Source organism: Sus scrofa, chromosome 13 (genome assembly GCF_054392235.1).
Source record: "Sus scrofa isolate SSC_HxYL_T2T_F1_AM1 chromosome 13, Sscrofa_HxYL_maternal_Yorkshire_Landrace_v2.0, whole genome shotgun sequence".
NCBI lineage: Eukaryota > Metazoa > Chordata > Mammalia > Artiodactyla > Suidae > Sus > Sus scrofa.
The window spans coordinates 123,319,002-123,338,673 of record NC_139395.1 but is presented as its reverse complement, the minus strand read 5'-3'; the positions used below and the strand labels follow the sequence as shown (position 1 = coordinate 123,338,673).

At 38.0% G+C, this 19,672-nt stretch overlaps 1 protein-coding gene across 8 annotated transcripts in view; it reads right to left on the bottom strand.

Moving 5' to 3' along the window:
- SAMD7 (sterile alpha motif domain containing 7) overlaps positions 1-19,672 on the bottom strand; it is an 85,046-nt gene that overhangs the window by 24,863 nt on the left and 40,511 nt on the right. For 3 of the 8 annotated variants that reach the window (XR_014824301.1, XM_084990252.1, XM_084990250.1), the window contains 4 exons: positions 11,438-11,596; positions 6,214-6,304; positions 5,169-5,257; positions 1,477-1,582 (listed from right to left, as the gene is read on the bottom strand). Coding sequence is in view for 3 of the 8 variants with exons in the window: in XM_084990252.1 (XP_084846378.1) it covers positions 1,477-1,579 (103 nt within the window). In the remaining 5 variants the exon portion in view is untranslated. Of the gene's footprint in view, positions 1-774; positions 849-1,247; positions 1,349-1,476; positions 1,583-5,168; positions 5,258-6,213; positions 6,318-11,275; positions 11,374-11,437; positions 11,597-19,672 lie in introns of all 8 variants that reach the window. The other 5 variants (XR_014824303.1, XR_014824302.1, XM_084990253.1 and 2 more) reach the window with 5 other exon arrangements.

Below are 19,672 nucleotides of genomic sequence, written 5' to 3'. Positions count from 1 at the left end.
TTAATTATTAATGTCCTTTGAATAATTTAAATATTAAATGAGGCTAGTCAAACAGGTCACTTTAGTTTCTTCACCTTCAATTGTTTAAAAAAATTGAGATGCCTTCAACCATGTTTAAAAAAAAAGAAAATTAGGAAGGCAGTGTTTTTTTTTTTTTTTCTTTGAACTAGTGGTCTTTCTTTTCTTCTTTTTTCTTGTGTGTGTATTTCACTTAATTTTTAAAATAATCCATTCAAGTGGCTCAAAAACTAAAAATATAATGCTATTTAAATAAGCAATCACTTCTATAGCTTCTTTTTCAGACCTAAACCTATTGATCAAATTGGAAATTTCAGCCCAGAAGTCACCTAACATTGTTTTTCACCATCCAATTATATATATGTATATATTTGAAGTTCTTTGTGTGGATTCATTTTCACTGTATTTCTGTGAGCCCAGTAAAATTTCCTCTCTGATAGTTGGCCTCAGAGTGGTGACCAGCCAGGATCAGGATAAAAATATCTGCCAGATGCCTGCCAACCATGGTGAGAAAGCCAACAAAGAGCTCTGGCTGGGTGTATGTCAGCTCTGGTCTTGCAGCAAGGACACTGTTCTGTGGTTTGAAACCTCAGGTCCTCCTCATCTGAGATTTGGTGCATGGCCACCTTCTTTCCCCTAGTCCATTATACAACAGAGCAATGTGACAATATGGTAATACAACTTGGCGTTTTCCTTTGAAACATTACTGACCTTTGTGTCATGAACCGATGGTCTCTGACAGCAATTTGAACTTACCTATGAATGAGATGGAATCTGAAGCTATAACATATTGTGCTCATCTTGCATTTTACGTGATACCTGAGACAAATCTGGAGGGAGGAGAAGGAAGAAAGGGAGCAGTGCAGAATCCCTCCAGAATAAGCATTGCCTAGAGGCTGACCACCCCCTACCTCACACATGTCACCATAGGGAAATGCCATGGAGATTAGTCACCAAAAGTTGTTGAGACTGTCTGACTTTGGGATTCCCCCAAGGCGAGCCTGAGATAAGCACTTGAATGCAGGTAATTTTTTTGGGAGGTGATCCCAGGAAGCCCATGTGAGCAAGTCGGTAAGTTTTTTTTTTTTTTCCCAAGAAGGGAAGAGCCAATAAGGGGTGAGTTAATTATGAGTTACGACTATGCGTAACCCTGCTGGAGACTATCTAACAAACCTTGTGGTACACACCTCATAATTGTCCCAGTGAAAGACAAAAAGCTGGCCATTTACCCATTGATTTCTGTCAGCCACTGGTGGAGGACACAATTCTCCCTTGCACCTGGGTCATGCCTGAGCTCAATCCAACAAGCTGCTATGGTGCAGGAGAAAGCCTTCAGAGTGAAGCAGAGAGATACAGATCTTTGGGATGGGAAATGACCTCTGTGGTTACAGATGAACTCAGAAAGGGGATATGGAGTAGCAGCCAGAATGTCTGGTGCTGTTGAGGCCATGTGGTTACCTTCTAATGTCATTCCACTAGATAATCGCCACAAATGCCTTTCTTCTGGACTACCAGGTTCACCAGGCATAGGCATATTTCTTCGAGGCTCTGTAGGGTCCATTGTCTGCAACAATACAACAGGATGTTTTTTCACTGGTAGTTATGTGTTCAGTGAAATAAATGGGGGAACTCAAGGCTATTAGGCCAATGGCATAGAGGAAATGAGGTGTCAGAGACAAGTCTCATCTAATTTAACATTAAAGCCCTCCTTGGTACCATATCTGTTCTGGATTCCATGGTGCTTAGATCTAGCTGTCTTTCTTTTTGAATGTTAGGGGGGAATTGAATGTAATCTATAAAATTTTGTTACACTTGTGGTATGATAAATTTGTTATTTTTAATCAACCCACCAAAATTTTACCTAAAATGTAATTCCCCAGTCCAGGGAAATGTCCCTATGTCATGACAGTCCTTGGAGAAGAGAGTGAGTCACTGGCATTTACCACACTTGATTGTCACAGTTCTGAGCTCCACTTGGCTTTCCTAGTTCTTTTCATCTTTACACTTGCAAGCAAGTGCTTATGTGATACAAGTGCTATCATATCTATTGGTATCCAACAGATTTTCCAGTAGATGGTATCCTTTTAAAAAAATCATTGGTGCTATAGACTGAATGTCTCCCCAACATAAAATTCATATGTTGAAACGAAACCATCAATGTGATGGTAATTGGAGGTGAGGTCTTTGGGGGGTGACTTAGTGTGGAATTAGCACCCCTAGAAAAGAGACCCCAGAGAGCTCCCTCAACCTCTCTGCCACATGAGGACACAGTGAAAAGAAAGTCATCTATGAACCAGGAAGCAGGTCCTCCCCAGACACGGAATCTGCTGGTGCCTTGATCTTGGGCTTTCCTGTTTCCAGAATTGTGAGAAATAAATGTCCCTGTTTATAAGCCACACAGACTATGCAGCCTGAATGGACTAATGTACTTTTAAAATATTGTGCCTGTTATCTTTTGTATGCCCCCAATTTTATATATGTATATTTTCTGCTTATATATTTGTCAATAGACTTGATTTTTTAGAGAGGTTTTAGGTTCACAGCAAAATTGAGTAGACAGTACGGAGAATTCATGTATTCCTTTTCCCCACACATGCAGAGCCTCCTGCACTATCCACATCCTGTGCCAGAGTCTTACATGTATTACAGTGATGAACCTGCCTTGACACATCAACATTACCTAAAGTCCACAGGTTACCTTAGGGTTGGTTCTCTCTTAGGGTTGTACATTCTTTGGATTTGACAAATGTATCATGACATACACCTGCCATTATAGTCTCATACAGAGTAGTTTCACTGCCCTAAACCAAATTATATTTTAAAACAAATATAGTTGGATATTTCCAAGGTAATATTGTTGGGTTGACCAGATCTTTCACTTTACCAGCCAGGTACATAGATACTTGAAGCTCCAAATCTATGTTTCTACGAACTCACCATTTTGGAGTTACTCAGTCATAGACCAATCCATGAGTCTTTAAACCTTAACTTTCACTTTTTCACTCTTCTACATGTTTAGAAAGATGTGGACAATTTATGAACCAAGGTCACTTTGCTGTGGCAGATGAAACGGCCATAGGCCGGGATATCTGTCCCCAGTGCAGAGCGTGTCTGGTAATCCCAAATGCTCTGGTGCTTAGGTTTGCATTCGGGCTGGATTTCTCTGACCTAGAGCTCTAATCCTGGATGCCCAGCACTTTAGGAGGATGAAGACTCCTTAATCTTGGTCTTCAGACTCTTACCCTCAACAAACCTCTCCAGGCAGCACACAGGCGATTTAGCTAGTGCTAATTCTGTCTCAACTGATTAGGGCAATAGTAGTAAGACATGAACTCCATGAACTAAAGCCCTTGCCAAATCAGCAGATATTTACTGAGTACTGCGGCTACCGACAATACTCGCCTGCCTTGTGCACAGCAGCCAGATGCCAATTGCAACATATTTCTTTACTATGACCATTCATGAAAATAAGTACAATGTGAGTTTGGCCAACCCTGAATTTGAGCAATTATATTTAAAATATTTGTTGCATGTACAATGCATGAATTCTGGGATTATATTAAGATAAATTAATTTTTAAATAATTACTCTACTGGATAAGTTTTTGCATTGGAAATGTGGATCAGTAGAACTAAATGTTTCTACAATTCTGAGAAAAATAAACACAAATACTTAAAACTAGAGGGAGATAATCTTAGAGGTCTTTTGTTAGGTATAAAACAATCCTTAGTAGCTTCACATATTCACTACTCTAGGTGCCAATGTTCATGTAAGTTCTGAAAAGCATGATAATGCTAAAGTGTAATTCACATGTCCTTAAGTATATTTTCAGTGTTTTAAAATAATAAACAGGAAATCATTTTTTAAATGAGGGAGGTCAAGAGAGCTGCTCCAAAGCATTTCATTACCAAATATTTTAGCAGAAAAAATAGCTGTTAGAAGAGAGATCATGGCAATTTCTCATAGCTATAGTTAGACATGTGAGAAATCTTTTTATATCCAATAAAAATATTTCAAAAAATAATTATAAAAATGTTTAATTGTATAAAATAAAAACAGTTGTATTGATATTCAAAATAATTTGTTAATTGAAATAAAGTAGAAGACCAGATGAATAAATTGGCATAAAATACTTGATTGTTCCTAATTGCAGAAACACATATTTCCTCAGATTACACAGGAATTCTAAAATTATCCAAGCAGAAGAAATAGTTACATTTAAAACATCTTCAACCCAAGTGTGCATCATGGTCACTTATAACAGGACAAATGATATTGCTCCTTAAAATCTGAGCAGCTGATGTCACCTTCAGCTCCCATCATACATCTCCAGCAAGGCTTCTGCCCAGTCATGGTAATTTCATCTCCGTGGGTGCTCAGGTTCTGAGTTTATGCTCCTATGGGACTCCTAGGCTAACCCACAGCTCATCTTCCTTAGTTGTTCCCTTCTCTCTGCTCTACACTGGCTCAGAATGCTATCAACTTCCCTCAATGTCCACATAAAACCACTCACACAAGGTGACATGTGTCTGTAGCTGACTTTACCCAGGTCTTGGCCAAATGGAGAAGGGTGTGTCAAAAACAACTTAAAATTGAACATTAGACTTCTCCATTGCGTAACATTCCTTTGGGCAATTTTGACAGTTCAAGCTCTGGCTTCTTGTTCCTTTATTTTTACCTTCTCTCAACTGCCAACCCAACAACACCAAAGCAATTTCTCCCATTTTATTTTGCAGAGGCCTCTCTAGTCCTCTCTCTGACTCTGTTTGGAGCCTATCCTCAGTGGGCTTTTGACTCTGGTTCTCTTCATTTTCTTCCTTTCTTTCACTCATCTTTGCCAAGGACAGGGGAGCACTTTGAGGTTTCTTTTCTACCGGTTTGTATTATGCCACTAATATCTCACTTTAGAAGGCAGCTAGACTTAATTTTGCACAGTGTAACAATAAGCACAGTATCAATGAAAATGAGTTATCACTATAGTGGTCAGCAGTACTGACAAAAAAAACAGTTAATTCCAAAACACCGGGCAGTGGTCCTAAAATATATTTCGCTTTTCCTGAAGACATGCATTTCATCACTTTTCTAAATGCATCCTATCACAGCACATACCCCAGAAGGTGTTGTTAAAGACTTACGCATGCTTCCCTCACCTCTTACTTCTTTTCACTCCAGGACTTCGCTGTCATCAGATCCATCCCTGCCTTGTTGAAATGCAAAGCTCTAGGTCTTTTTAAAAATACTGTAATGAAAAGGAATAAACCTTTGTCATTGTTCAGCAGAAATTATATAATTTATTTTCTTCTTGAAATCAACATAAACCTAAGGACTACTACAGTTTGTGTACATTATGTTCACACTCTCTTTAAAAGATTGTGAAGCAAAAAACTAGTGCATAGACTGAAGTGAAATTCTATCAGTACTCAAATTATTGAACTAAATTTTATATATTTTAGTTATTGTTTTAAAGAAAGAATTAAGAAATATTAACATACGAGTTTTCCCCTATGATTATCACTGATTACTTCTCAAAATGCCTTGTCCCAAATTTTCTACTCTGACTTTTCATGGTCCATCTACCATGCCATTTTTTTTTTTTTTTTTTTTTTTTTTTTGCATATAGTTATCTGCAGTGCTAGGAGGCCATTAAAATAAGAATAGAGAGTAAATGTAGCAGTAACATATCAGGCAGGTACATAATCTACCTGAAGACTTAACACTTAACAAGAAACTACATACATTTTTCAAATGACTTTATCTTAAACTTCCTTTCACTTTTACTTAAAAAAAACAAACAAACAAATCAAGGTAGTATTTATTTATCTGGCAAGAGCAGAATAGCGTCTTTATGCTTTAGTAACTTCAGCCAAATAATTGATTAGCCAACATACTGTTAGTAGTGGAACCAATAAAATTTATCAATAAATCTAATTATTTCCTTATAAAAATTTATTTTTTCCAAGTGTATGGTGTGGTATTTTCATAGTGTGCCCCACGATTTTGGGAGGAATGCTGTCGACAGTATTTATGTAATAATAATTCAAGAGTATTTCCCTACGTCTTCACTTTTCATTAGACCCACATAGAAATGTATTCCTTTTAAGATAAAATTGTCCTTTTATAATTTTATGTTTAAACATTTTAATGAAGGAAAGAGCCTCAGTTTGGACTAATCCATTTGTAGACTTATATACTTACATCCACTGTGAAGACCTCTTGGTTTTGATATTGTTGGAAGAAACATCCGAAGACTTTGTCTTTCAGTTTCAGTAGATTCTCTGACTGTAGGCTGAAAAACACACCTAACAACTGTTTCAGACTGTCTTAATTAATTCACCTTGCCTTAAATACGAACGCAGCTAAGTTGATTAGTCCTATTTCATGACAGAAACGTTGCCCTCTATATCCTCTACGGATAGGCAAAAAGACCTTAAGCCCCAGGAAAGTGCACTACAGTGTACATAAACCTGTCTCAGAGTTTAGCCTTTACTTTAATCCTTCCTTAGCCTTTAAGATGCTTTGTGGGCATTCAGTTAATGCCACTCTTCAATTTGACACAAAAGTAAAACATTACGTGAATAAGTAATAACCTTTTCTTTGACGGAAATAGAACTATTTCCTATTTCCAACAGGTTTTGAATGGAAAAGTTCCTTTTGCAAGTAGTAAAAGAAGTTATTTTCCACACAGCTGCAAAATTTAAAAAAAGTGGCAGTCTATTTAAGGAAGAAGTTCCTAGTATTGAAAATTCCACTTTATTCCTATAGACAGTGAAAAAACCTTTCATAGTCTGTGCCAGAACTGTGATCTATATAAAAGAGAAAATAAGGAATTTTTAAAATGTGACCTGCCTATTTACTTAAAGAAATATTTTCCCCCTTGAAAAAGAACAACCACATTTTTACTATTCCTAATAATTTTACTAGTGGAAAGTACAAAATAAGAATTCAGGAGTTCCCTGGTGGCTCAGTGGGTTAAGGATGCTGCACTCTCACTGCTGTGGTTTGGGTTCAGTCTTTGGCTTGGGAATTTCCACATGCCATGGATAGGACAAAAAGAAAAAAAGAAAAGAAAAATTCAGTATGAAAAATTTAGGTTGTGTTGCAAGTAATGCTCCAGGCTTCTAGTGTGATGATAATTTTCTGCTTTGTTGAGACACTTTTTTTTTTTTTTTTTGTCTTTTTAGTGCTGCACTCCCTGGCATGTGGAGGCTCCCAGGCTAGGGGTCAAATCAGAGCTGTAGCCACTGGTCTACATCACAGCCACAGCAATGCCAGATCTGAGCCATGTCTGTAACCTACACCACAGCTCACGGCAATGCTGGATCCTCAACCCACTGAACGAGGCTGGGAATTGAAGCTGTGTCTTCATCGATAATAGTCAGATTTTTTTCCACTGAGCCACGATGGGAAATCCCAAGACATATTTTTTATTATTGGCTATTGCAGCCACTATAAAAAATACCACATGGGATGTGTTGATTTCACTCTAGGATGATGGTTCATGAAGCAGTGATGACTAACAGACCTAGTCAAGTCCCAGGCCCACCATGTAAGAGCTAAATGTCATGGCTGGGTTATTAAACTTCTCTAAACTTCAGTTCCCTTTTTTTTTTTTTTTTTTTTTAAGGGCTGCACCTCTGGCATATGGAGTTTCCCAGGCTAGGGGTCTAATCAGAGCTGTAGCTGCTGGCCTACACCACAGCCTCAGCAACTCGGGATCTGAGCCATGTCTGTGACCTACAACACAGTTCATGGCAACACCGGATCCTTAACCCACTGAGGGAGGCTGGGGATTGAACCCGAAACTTCATGGTTCCTAATCAGATTCGTTTCCACTGTATCACGAGGGGAACTCCAGTTCCCTTATCTCAGAAGAGCCTCACAGAGTTTTTCTGAGATGTGAAGGTGACAGTGTAGACAAAGTCCCTGGATAGTTCCCTCTAAGTCTTAGCCGTTGTGTTAGATAGCTACATTACGTGGAGTATTCTGTTGAGGATCCATGGGAGAAATTTTTCTCAGTCCTCAGTACTAGGAATAAGTGGGCTTTTCTCTGAGGAATCTGGCCCAAAACAAAATCTCAAGAATCATGTAACTTAGTGAGGTTTAGGGGTTTTGTTTGTTTTTTGTTTTTGTTTTTGTTTTTGTTTTGCTTTATCTGCTAGGAATCTCAGGGACAAATTTGTGGCTGCTTTTAAGCATGCTTTTGAAACTGGACATTATCTATGGCTTCATCTTTTTTCCCTAGTATTATTTTCCTTTTGCTAAAGGAAATTTCTTTACTAAACCCTTTTTCTTATTGTATTATATGTGTATTTTGAAGTTTCTGCCAACAAATAATAAATGCATATAGGTTTTCATCACTCTGGTAGTCTCAAATTAGAAGAGCTGTGTCTGAAAGACTTGTCTATACTTTGCTCAGCCGGAACTTGTAAACACATGGTTTCCATATATGCAACATCCTAAAGTGTAGTTAGGTTCCCGGCCAAGGCATAAGCACCCATCCAACACTGTAACAGCGGTATACATTTCACTGTGGAGCTACCATTTATAATTCTTTTTTTTCTGGAAATGTGATGAGAGTACCATTTGGGTTCCTGAATGACACACTTTCTCCTGATTCAGCCTAGGATGAGGTCCCCGGACCCTCACCTGCAGTTGTACTTCTCTTACTCCTCTATACCAACTCCTGCTATGAAGGCGGGCTCAGACTAGATGAAGGAAGAAGGAAGTCCTGACAGGTGCACTTGGGGAAAGTAAGAGAAACAGTAGCTTTTGGAGAGTCTGGGGCTCTGATTGGAAGTGGGAGAGGAGATAGAAGCTTCTGGTATCCAGTCGGTACACACCAGTCTGGCAGTGCTGATTGTTATAATACGGAAATCCTCCTCTTCCAATTGGAAAATAGCCATGACCCTGAGCCCCCAAGAGCAACCCTGATCCAGTTGTTCCAGAATCTCCCCTGAGATACCTCTGCCCCACAGCACAGCTTCTAAAGGGGCCTGCAGGTCCCTGATCCAGCGCCTTGGCCAGCTTCCATGTGGACTGGTCAATGCTGGAGGTGACTGCCTGTGAATAAGGAGGGGGTTCCCTGAAAGCAATGACTGCCAACAGAGAGGGGAATGGAGGGCTAGGTCTGGCTATTTGGGGAATAGCTGGAGGAAGCTCCATAGAAAGAGAAGAAAGAGAGGAACAAGTGAGAAGAAAGAGAGGAACAAGTGAGGATAAGAAACCACTAAGGCCCTGGGGATTATCTGTTAGTCATTTAAGAGTGCTGTAAATTTTCATCCTGCACTCAGGACAAAGAAAAAAAAAAAGCCTCTTCATTTTCCTGCAGCTGATCTAATCTCCTTCAAAAGTCCTACTTTCTGGATAAAAAGAGAGCCCAATCTGATAAATTCAAACATATCCAATAATGCAAAGAGATGGTGTTTCTCAGGTAAATTAGTCTCTTCCAAGTTCAAAAGGTCTCCTTTCGATTTTTCCTTTTCTTCTTCTTTGAGATGACATGGGAGTTGTGGGTGGATAGCTTGCAGTGACCTTGGGATGGAGCAGTGGGGGAAGAGATCTTGGAGAATACTGAGGAACCACATACTGCCCTTGGTTCTCCTGGTGCTGCCCCAGGTAGGGGGCTCTGCTGGCTTTCCAGGTGGACACCATCATATGGTCTACTCACCCAAAGCCGCTACCTGTTGACACAGCATCCAGCACAGCAGAGCCCCTGAGGTTTGGGTGTAAATCCTGTGGCCTGGGTGATCCTGCCCATAGACTTTGACCACATAGTTATTTTGCCATGGAATTAGTGACTAACCTTAGCAAGTTTCGGAGACAGAGTCCTTGCTATTTTTATGTGGCCCAAGAGGATGCAGGCACCTCCTTCCACACTACTCTGGGTTACTCAGGAAAGCTAACTCAGGTTTTCTCTGCCTGGCCTCTTGGTCCCCCATAGGTTGTTCCAGGGCACCTTGCTGGGAAGTTTTCTTCCAGGAAACCATGCGAGACATGCAGCAAGAGTGCTTCGGGATATACAGATGGCCAACAAACACATGAAAAAATGCTCAACATCGCTGATTATAAGAGAAATGCAAATCAAAACTACCATGAGATACTACCTCACACCAGTCAGAATGGCCATCATTAATAAATCCACAAATAACAAGTGCTGGAGGGGCTGTGGAGAAAAGGGAACCCTCCTGCACTGCTGGTGGGAATGTAAACTGGTACAGCCACTATGGAGAACAGTTTGGAGATACCTTAGAAATCTATACATAGAACTTCCATATGACCCCGCAATCCCGCTCTTGGGCATCTATCCAGACAAAACTCTACTTAAAAGAGACACATGCACCCGCATGTTCATTGCAGCACTATTCACAAGAGCCAGGACATGGAAACAACCCAAATGTCCATCAACAGAGGATTGGATTCGGAAGAGGTGGTATATATACACAATGGAATACTACTCAGCCATAAAAAAGGATGACATCATGCCATTTGCAGCAACATGGATGCAGCTAGAGAATCTCATACTGAGTGAAATGAGCCAGAAAGACAAAGACAAATACCATATGATATCACTTATAACTGGAATCTAATATCCAGCACAAATGAACATCTCCTCAGAAAAGAAAATCATGGACTTGGAGAAGAGACTTGTGGCTGCCTGATGGGAGGGGGAGGGAGTGGGAGGGATCTGGAGCTTGGGCTTATCAGACACAACTTAGAATAGATTTACAAGGAGATCCTGCTGAGTAGCATTGAGAACTTTGTCTAGATACTCATGTTGCAACAGAAGAAAGGGTGGGGGGAAAAATGTAATTGTAATGTATACATGTAAGGATAACCTGACCCCCTTGCTGTACAGTGGGAAAAAACACACACACACACACACACAAAACAAACAAACAAACAAAAATAAAGAAATAAAAAAAAAAGAGTGCTTCAGTGCTTAGCTTTCCCTCCCCTCATCTAACACAGTTCTCATCTCTTGGACTCTAGAATACTCTGGGCACTCCTGAATCAAAGGGTAGGTCATCTTTTTCTTGATTTTCTGGGATTTTACTGATGTACAACAGTGAGCAGGTCCTCCAGTCCTGGCTCTTGATATGCTAACCAACAGAGATCATCTATTTTCTCAACACAAAGTCTAGTTTTAAGGACAAACATTTAAAAAAAGGACAAATGTCTCAACTAAGCAGGTGAAAATAGGAAGTGTGGGACTCAAAGCCAGACCACCGCAGCCTTTGCCATGATGGGGAGTTCTTACCTGCTCTGTTCCCATGGCAGTGAGCTCCCTGACTCTGCCACTGAGCCATCCTAAGTGGCTGCCAGCTTGACAGTTTCACATCTTTGTGTCACCTTCATCTATTTAAAAAATGTAAAGTTAGCTTTCAAGTTCTGTTTATTCCTAAGGTTCTTACTGACTTACCATCAATGACTTCCCTGAGTGTGGTGGGGATACACTGACGAAGATTGCTTTAGAACTACTTTATCTTATTTATTTTGACACTGACACACTTCTGATCCACCATGCACTTGAAATTATTTTCTCCTACAGTGTTCAGAGTTTTTTTTCTGTAAGATAAACCTGAAAGTATAGATACAGAATGTAAGTATAGATACAGAATGTAAGTATAGAAGTTCCTTATTCCAAGGACACTTTTTCATGTAAATGAAAGATTTTCAAAAAAAGAATAGGAAATATTCCTTCTTCCTTTTCTTTGCTCAGAATGTCAATGGTGATTAGTTCACAATCCAAGGAAGTTATGAAAAATTCAAATCTCCTGAATTTGTGAAAAACTGGAATATACAGCTTAATGAAATTGTAATTCATTTGCTAAAAATTTGATAGCATTAAATACATTCTTCTCAAGTTGTTATATGCTATTTTATAATGCTTCTAGCAGTTAACAGAAGACTGTATGTGGTGTAAGCCTTAAAGAAATGAAAGTATTTGCTTCTGGAAATAATTGAATTGGAAATAACAAACACACTTTACACCAATGTGTATATATTCATATTGTAAAGTATATTATTGTTATAATGGCAATTCCATTGAATCAGTGAACTTTGGTTCATCTCTTGCTTATACATGTTGTACATGTGAATGACAATTTGGAAATGGTAAGATAAGAGAGACAATCTCTTATTTTTGTCTCTTTAGATACTAGTTTTAATTGCCATTTTCCTTAATTTTTCAAAAGCCTTGCTTTCCTTAATATTCTCATTCAAAAATAAGATTACTTATTATTTTATTACATAAAATCTTACTAAGATTTAGAAAGCCACAAACCTTTACAATAAAAATAATACTCAAAATTATTTCCTGTGTGGGCAAATACTTTTAAGATATCATTTGGGAGTTCCTATTGTGGCTCAGCAGTAATGAATCCAAATAGTATCCATGAGGATGCAGGTTCGATCTCCAGCCCTACTCAGTTGGTTAAGAACCTGGCCTTGCCATGAATTGTGCTGTAGGTCGCAGACATGTCTAGCATTGCTGTGGCTGTGGTATAGGCCAGCAGCTGTAGCTCTGATTGGACCCCTAGCCTGGAAACCTCCGTATGCTGCAGGTGAGGACCCAAAAAGAAAAAAAAAATGTATATATTGGAATTACATCTTTTGAAAAGGTGATGAATCTTCCATCTTCAAACAGTTGATATCCACAGATAAACAATATATATTTTTGCAGTGATAATCAAGACCAGGTATCTTCATTTTTCTAAAGTAGCGTCATTTATCTTTTTCATTTATAAAATTCCTGAAACTATATTAACATGAAAAAGTAGTGAAAAATATCATTTACTTTGTAATCATTCAATTCTTTGGGTTCCTATGAAGTCATACACTGAAATTCACATACCTGTCCTTCCTCAAAAAAATATGACTTACTGATTAGTTTAAAATTATATGACCATTCCTCAGAAGAAAAAAGAATAAATAAATAAATAATAGGAATCTCAAAAAAGAATTTCTTAGTCTTTAGAGACTTTATTTCATCAGTTCCCAAAAGTATAAGAAAAATTATTTTTACCAAAGCAATGCAGGTGACACATTCATGTATTATATAGTTTCAAAGACATCCCCAAAGAAGACATTATCCATTATTGCTTGTAATGCTAAGAAAGCAAAACCTTGTGAATTAAAATAAGTTGTTTTTCTTGATTTTCAGCTGATAAAAAATAGTTTTAGTGATGTGGAAAATATGCAGTTTAGAAAAAACAATAGAAATATAACTGTTACACTTTCACTTAGAGAAATCCTGCTTAACACATTATACTTCTAGCTTTAGAAAATCAAAACATTTTAAGTTTTCATACCGTAAGAATGAGCATATCTTAAATAATGTGTTTATATTATCATATGCTTTAAAGAAAATTGTTAAACATTTACAACTAGAAAAATAAAATATAATTCGTAGTTATTTTTCTTTTTGGCCATGCCTATGGCATATGGAAGTTCTCAGGTCAGGGACTGAACCCATGTCCCAGTTGTGGCCTGTGTCACAGCTGCAGCAATGCCAGATCCTTAACCTGCTATGCCACATGGGGACTTCCATTTGTAGTGATTTTTTTCTTTCTTTTTAGAGCCTCACCCATGGCATACAGAAGTTCCCAGGCTAGGGGTCAAATTGGAGCTGCAGCTGCTGGCCTACACCACAGCCACAGCAACGCCAGATCCAAGCCTCATCCATGACCTACACCACAGCTCACATCAATGTTGGAAACTTAACCCACTGAGCAAGGCCAGGGATTGAACTTGCATCCTCATGGATACTAGTTAAGTCCTTAACGCACTACAGGAACTCCTACAGTAATTTTTAATGGCCATAAAATGCCAAGAACTGTGAGAATTGTATGCTGATTTTATGCTTAAATATGGTTCTTGTTTATTTATAATCTATACATATTTTTTTCTTAAAAAGATACTTGTTTCTGCTACATGAGTCCCTTGTTCCTTCCTCTTTACTACTGATATAGCACAAGAATAAGCACTAAAAGTAATTGACAAGATAATTGGAAAAATTAGACTAGGAAACAAAAAGAAATGACATTTCATCTTCAAAAAGGATAATTAATTTAAGAGGAAAGTTAATTTTAAAGGATCATTAAATCAATTGCACTTGCTGCAGGAGAGATTACATTCTCCAGGACAGACTACATCTTGGGCCACAAATCATGCCTCAGTAAATTTAAGAAAACTGAATTAATATCAAGCATTTTTTTTTTTACTGCAACTCTATGAGACTAAACATCAGCTGTAAGAAAACAATCACACACACACACAAAAAAAAACATATGGAGGCTAAATAATGTGTTACTAAACAACCAACGTGTCACTAAAGAAATAAAAAAGGAAGTTTAAAAAAATATCTAGAGACAAATGACAATGAAGATATGACCTATGGGATGCAGTAAGAATAGTTCTGAGAGGGAAGTTTATAGCAAAACAATCTCACCTCAGAAAACAAGAAAAGTCCAAAATAAACAACCTAATCTTATACCCGAAGTAACTAGAGAAAAAAGAACAAATGAAACCCAACGTTAGTAGAAGGAAAGAAATCATAAAGATCAGAGCAGAAAAAAGTGAGATAGAGATGAAGAAGATAATAGAAAAGATCAATTAAACTAAAATCTGGGGTTCTTTGGAAAACTAAACAAAATTGATAAACCTCTAGCCAGACTCATCAAGAAAAAAGGGAGAGGGCATAAGACAATAATACTAAAAGTTAAATAGGGGAAATTGCAACTGACACCACAGAAATATATATATATTTTTTGTCTTTTGTCTTTATAGGGCCACACCCACAGCATATGGAGGTTCCCAGGCTAGGGGTCTAATCGGAGCTATAGCCACCAGCTTATGCCAGAGCCACAGCAATGTCAGATCCGAGCTGCATCTGTGAACTACACCACAGCTCACCGGATCCTTAACCCACTGATCGAGGCCAGGGATCGAACCCACAACCTCATGGTTCCTAGTTGGATTTGTTTCCCCTGCGCCACAACAGGAACTCCGATACCACAGAAATATGAAGGACTACTACAAGAAACCATATGCCAATAAAATGGACAACCTAGAAGAAACAGACAAATTCTTACAAAGATTTAAACTTCCAGGACTGAACCAGGAAGAAAGAGAAAATATGAATATCCCAGTCACAAGTATGGAAATTGAAAATGTGATTTAAAAACTTCCAAAAAAACATGGTGTTCCCATTGTGGCTCAATAGGTTAAGGACCCAATGTAGTCTCTGTGAGGATTCAGGGGTCAAACCCTGGCCTTGCTCAGTGAGTTAAGTATCCTGCATTGCGGCAAGCTGTAGTATGGGTTACAGATGCAGCTCAGATCTGGTGTTGCAATGGCTGTGGCAGAGGCTGACTGCTATAGCTCCGATTCGACACCTAGCCCAGGAACTTCCATATGCCACAGGTGTGGCCTTTAAAAAAAATTAGAAAAAAAAAAAAAACTTCCAAAACAAAAGTTCAAGACCTGATCGCTTCATAGGCAAATTCTGTCAAACATTTAGAGAAGAGTTAACACCTATACTTCCGAAATTTTTCCAAAAAACTGAAGAGGAAAGAACACTCTCAAGAATATTCTATGCAGCCACCATCACCCTGATACCAATACCAGACAAAGATAACACAAAAAAAGAAAACTATGGGCCAATATGATTGATGTACATAGATACAAAAATCCTCAACAAAGCATTATCAAACTGAATAAAATAGTACATTAAAAGGATCATACGCCATGATCAAGTGGGATTTATCCCAGGGATGCAAGGATTTTTCAATATATGTAAACCAATCAATGTCATACACTAAATCAACAAACTGAAGAATAAAAACCTTATATCTCAATAGATGCTAAAAAACTTTTGACAAAATTCAATATATATTTATGATAAAAACTCTTCAGAAAGTGTGTACAGAGGGAACTTACCTCAGCATAATAAAGGCCATATATGACAAACCCACAGATAACATCATTCTCAGCAGTGAAAAGCTGAAAGAATTTCCTCTGAGATAAGGAACACAACAAGGATGTCCACTCTCACCACTTTCATTCAACATAGTTTTGGAAGTCTAGCCATGGCAATCAGAGATAAAAAAGAAATTAAAGGAATCCAAATTATAATTGAAAAAGGGAAATTGTCACTATTTGCAGATAACATGATTCTATACATAGAAAATCCTAAAGATGCTACCAGAAAACTATTAGAGCTTATTAATGAATTTGGTAAAGTTGCAGCCTACAAAATTAATACACAGAAATCTCTTACAGTCTTATATACTAACAGCAAAAGATCAGAAAGAGTAATTAAGGAAATAATCCCACTTACCATCACATCAAAAAGAATAAAATCCCTAGAAATAAGCTTACCTAAGGAGGCAAAAGACCTGTACTCTGAAAACTGTAAGACACTGTTGGAAGAAACTGAAGATGACACAAACAAACGGAAAGTTACACCATGCTTTTGGATTGGAAGACTCAACATGTCAAAATGACTCTAATACCCAAGGCAATCTACAGATCCAATGCAATCCCTATTAAGTTATGAATGGCATTTTTTCACAGAACTAGAGTAACTTTTTAAAAAATTTTTATGGATCACAAAAAACCTCAAATAGCCAAAGCAATCTTGACAAAGAAAAACAGAGCTGGAGGAAAGAGGCACCAGGACCTCAGACTATACTTCAAAGCTACAGTCATCCAAACAGTATGGTACTGGCACAAAACGAGAAATACAGATCAGTGGAACAGGATAGAAAGCCTAGAAATAAACCCATGTACTATGGTCAATTACTCTATTACAAAGGAGGCAAGAATATACAGGGGAGAAAAGATAATCTCTTCAAAAAGCGGTGATGGGAAAACTACATGGATACATGTAAAAGAATGAAATTAGAACACTCTCTAACACCATACACAAAAATAAATTCAAAATAGATTTGACCTAAATGTTAGACCATATACTTAAAATGCTTAGAGAGGAGTTCCCGTCGTGGCACAGTGGTTAACAAATCCAACTAGGAACCATGAGGTTGCAGGTTTGGTCCCTGCCCTTGCTCAGTGGGTTAACGATCAGGTGTTGCCGTGAGCTGTGGTGTAGGTTGCAGACGCGGCTCGGATCCTGCATTGCTGTGGCTCTGGCGTAGGCCAGTGGCTACAGCTCCGATTCGACCCCTAGCCTGGGAACCTCCATATGCCGTGGGTGCGGCCCAAAGAAATAGCAAAAAGACAAAAAAAAAAAAAAAAATGCTTAGAGAAGAACATAGGCAGAGCATGCTCTAACTTAAACAGCCAGCAATATCTTCTCAGATCCGCCTCCTAGAGTAATGAAAATAAAAACAAAAATAAGCAAATGGGACCTAATTTAGCTTAAAGCTTTTTCAGGAGTTCCTGCTGTATGTCAGCAAGTTAAGAACCCAACAAGTATCCATAAGAATGAGGGTTCAATCCCTGGCCTCACTCAGTGGGTTAATGCTCTGGTGCTGCCATGAGCTGTGGTGTAGTTCACAGATGAGGCTCTGATCTGGCACTGCTGTGGCTGTGCAGTAGGCCAGCAGTTGCAGCTCCTATTCGACTCCTAGCCCAGAACTTCCATATACCACAGGTGCAGCCCTAAAAAGAAAGAAAAAAAAAGCTTTTGCACAACAAAGGAAACCATTAACAAAACAAAAAGACAACCCACAGAATGGGAAAAAAATCTTTGCAGACAAAGCAACCAACAAGGGATTAATCTCCAAAATATACAAACATCTCATATAGCTTTATATAAGAAAAAAATCAACCCAATTAAAAAATGGTCAGAAGATCTAAACAGATATTTCTTCAAAGAAGCCAGCCAGCCAAAAAGTACAAGAAAACATGCTCAACATCACTGATTATTACAGACATGCAAATCAAAACTATAATGAGATATTACCTCATACTACTCAGAATGGCCATCATCAAAAAGTCTACAAACAATAGATGCTGGAGAGGGTGTGGAGAAAAGGGAACAACCCTGCTACACTGTTGGTGGGAATGTAAGCTGGGGCAACCACTATGGAGAACAGTATGGAGGTTTTTTAAGAAACTAAATATAGAACTAGAATTATCATATGACCCAGCAATCCCACTCCCGAGCATATATCCAGAAGAAGCCATAATTTGAAAGATACATGCACCCCAATGTTCACTGCAACATTATTGACAATAGTCTAGATAGGCAAGCAACCAAAAGGTCCATCATCAAAGGAATAGATAAAGAAGATGTGGTACATGTGCACAATGGAATACTACCCAGCCATAAACAAGAACAAAATAATACTATTTGCAGCAACATGGATGGACCTAGAATTTATCATACTAAGTGAAGTAAGTCAGAGAGAGACAAATACATAAGATCACTAATATGTGGAATCTAATAAAATGATACAAAAGAACTTATTCACAAGAGAGAAACAGACTCAAAGATTTTGTTACCAAATTTATGGTTACCAAAGAGGAAACATGGGGGTGGGGAGGGATAAATTAGGAGTTTGGGATTAACATATACACACTACTATATATAAAATAGATAAGTAACAAGGACCTACTGTATAGCACAGGGAAATCTACTTAATACTGTGCAATAACCTGTTTAGGAAAAGAATCTGAAAAGGAATGGATGTGTGTTTATGTATAATTGAATCACTTTGCTGTACACCTAAGCAAACACAACACTGTAAGTCAGCTATACTCCAATAAAATTTAATTTAAAAAATTATTAAAACAAACAAAAACAATTGCACTTTTTCATTCATGGTGATATTTTCTCTGGTACCAAGATCACAGGATACAAATTCCTCCAGGGAATTTGAATCTAGACTGCTTGGCTATATCACAAATACTTCTGGAATTGAACACATTTTTGTTATGTGGGTATTCACTGCAATGGAATTTGATCCCCTGATAATTATTTGCATTTCTTTAAATAATAAAAGTATTCCTGACAAAAAAAATGACCATGGAAAATGAGAACTACAGTTACCATGCTCTTATGCGCTATAAAACATTGAGCTCTTTGCTGAGTGTCACTGTGATTCATAGGTAATATGTTTTTACTGCCATTAGAACACTTGCAAAATTAAGCTAGAATTACCTCCATGGACTGCTACTAGCCAAAGCTCCAGGATCTGGTGTCAAAAATAAATCCTTGTAATGATAGACTTCAACAGTTGCACAAAGCAGGCTTTTAAAGATTGGTTTCTAGAAACTAAATATTACTTGCTGGGACAAAGGGCCTATCATTAATACATATCTAGCACAGAACAGTTATAAATGGACAGATTCTTTTTAAGAATATAATACTGTTTACAGAATTTGCGTAATAACACTGATGATACTTTTCTATTTTTTACTTAAAATCTTCTTTTTGGTAAAGAGCCTCTGTAGTTTTATAAATATTATTCCATTCATACCTAAAACATCTAGTTTTTTTAGAAGGCACTAAGAAGCATATGATCAAATCCTCAAAAGGTGCAATAACCGTGCTCCACATATGGTGGATCGTTGATGAAACAATAAGTGGCCTAGTTCCCTGACTCCTCCAGAGCGTAGTGCTCTTACTCGATGTGAGCAGTATCATATTTCAAAGCAATCTCAGATATCAATATATTATGCCTAAATA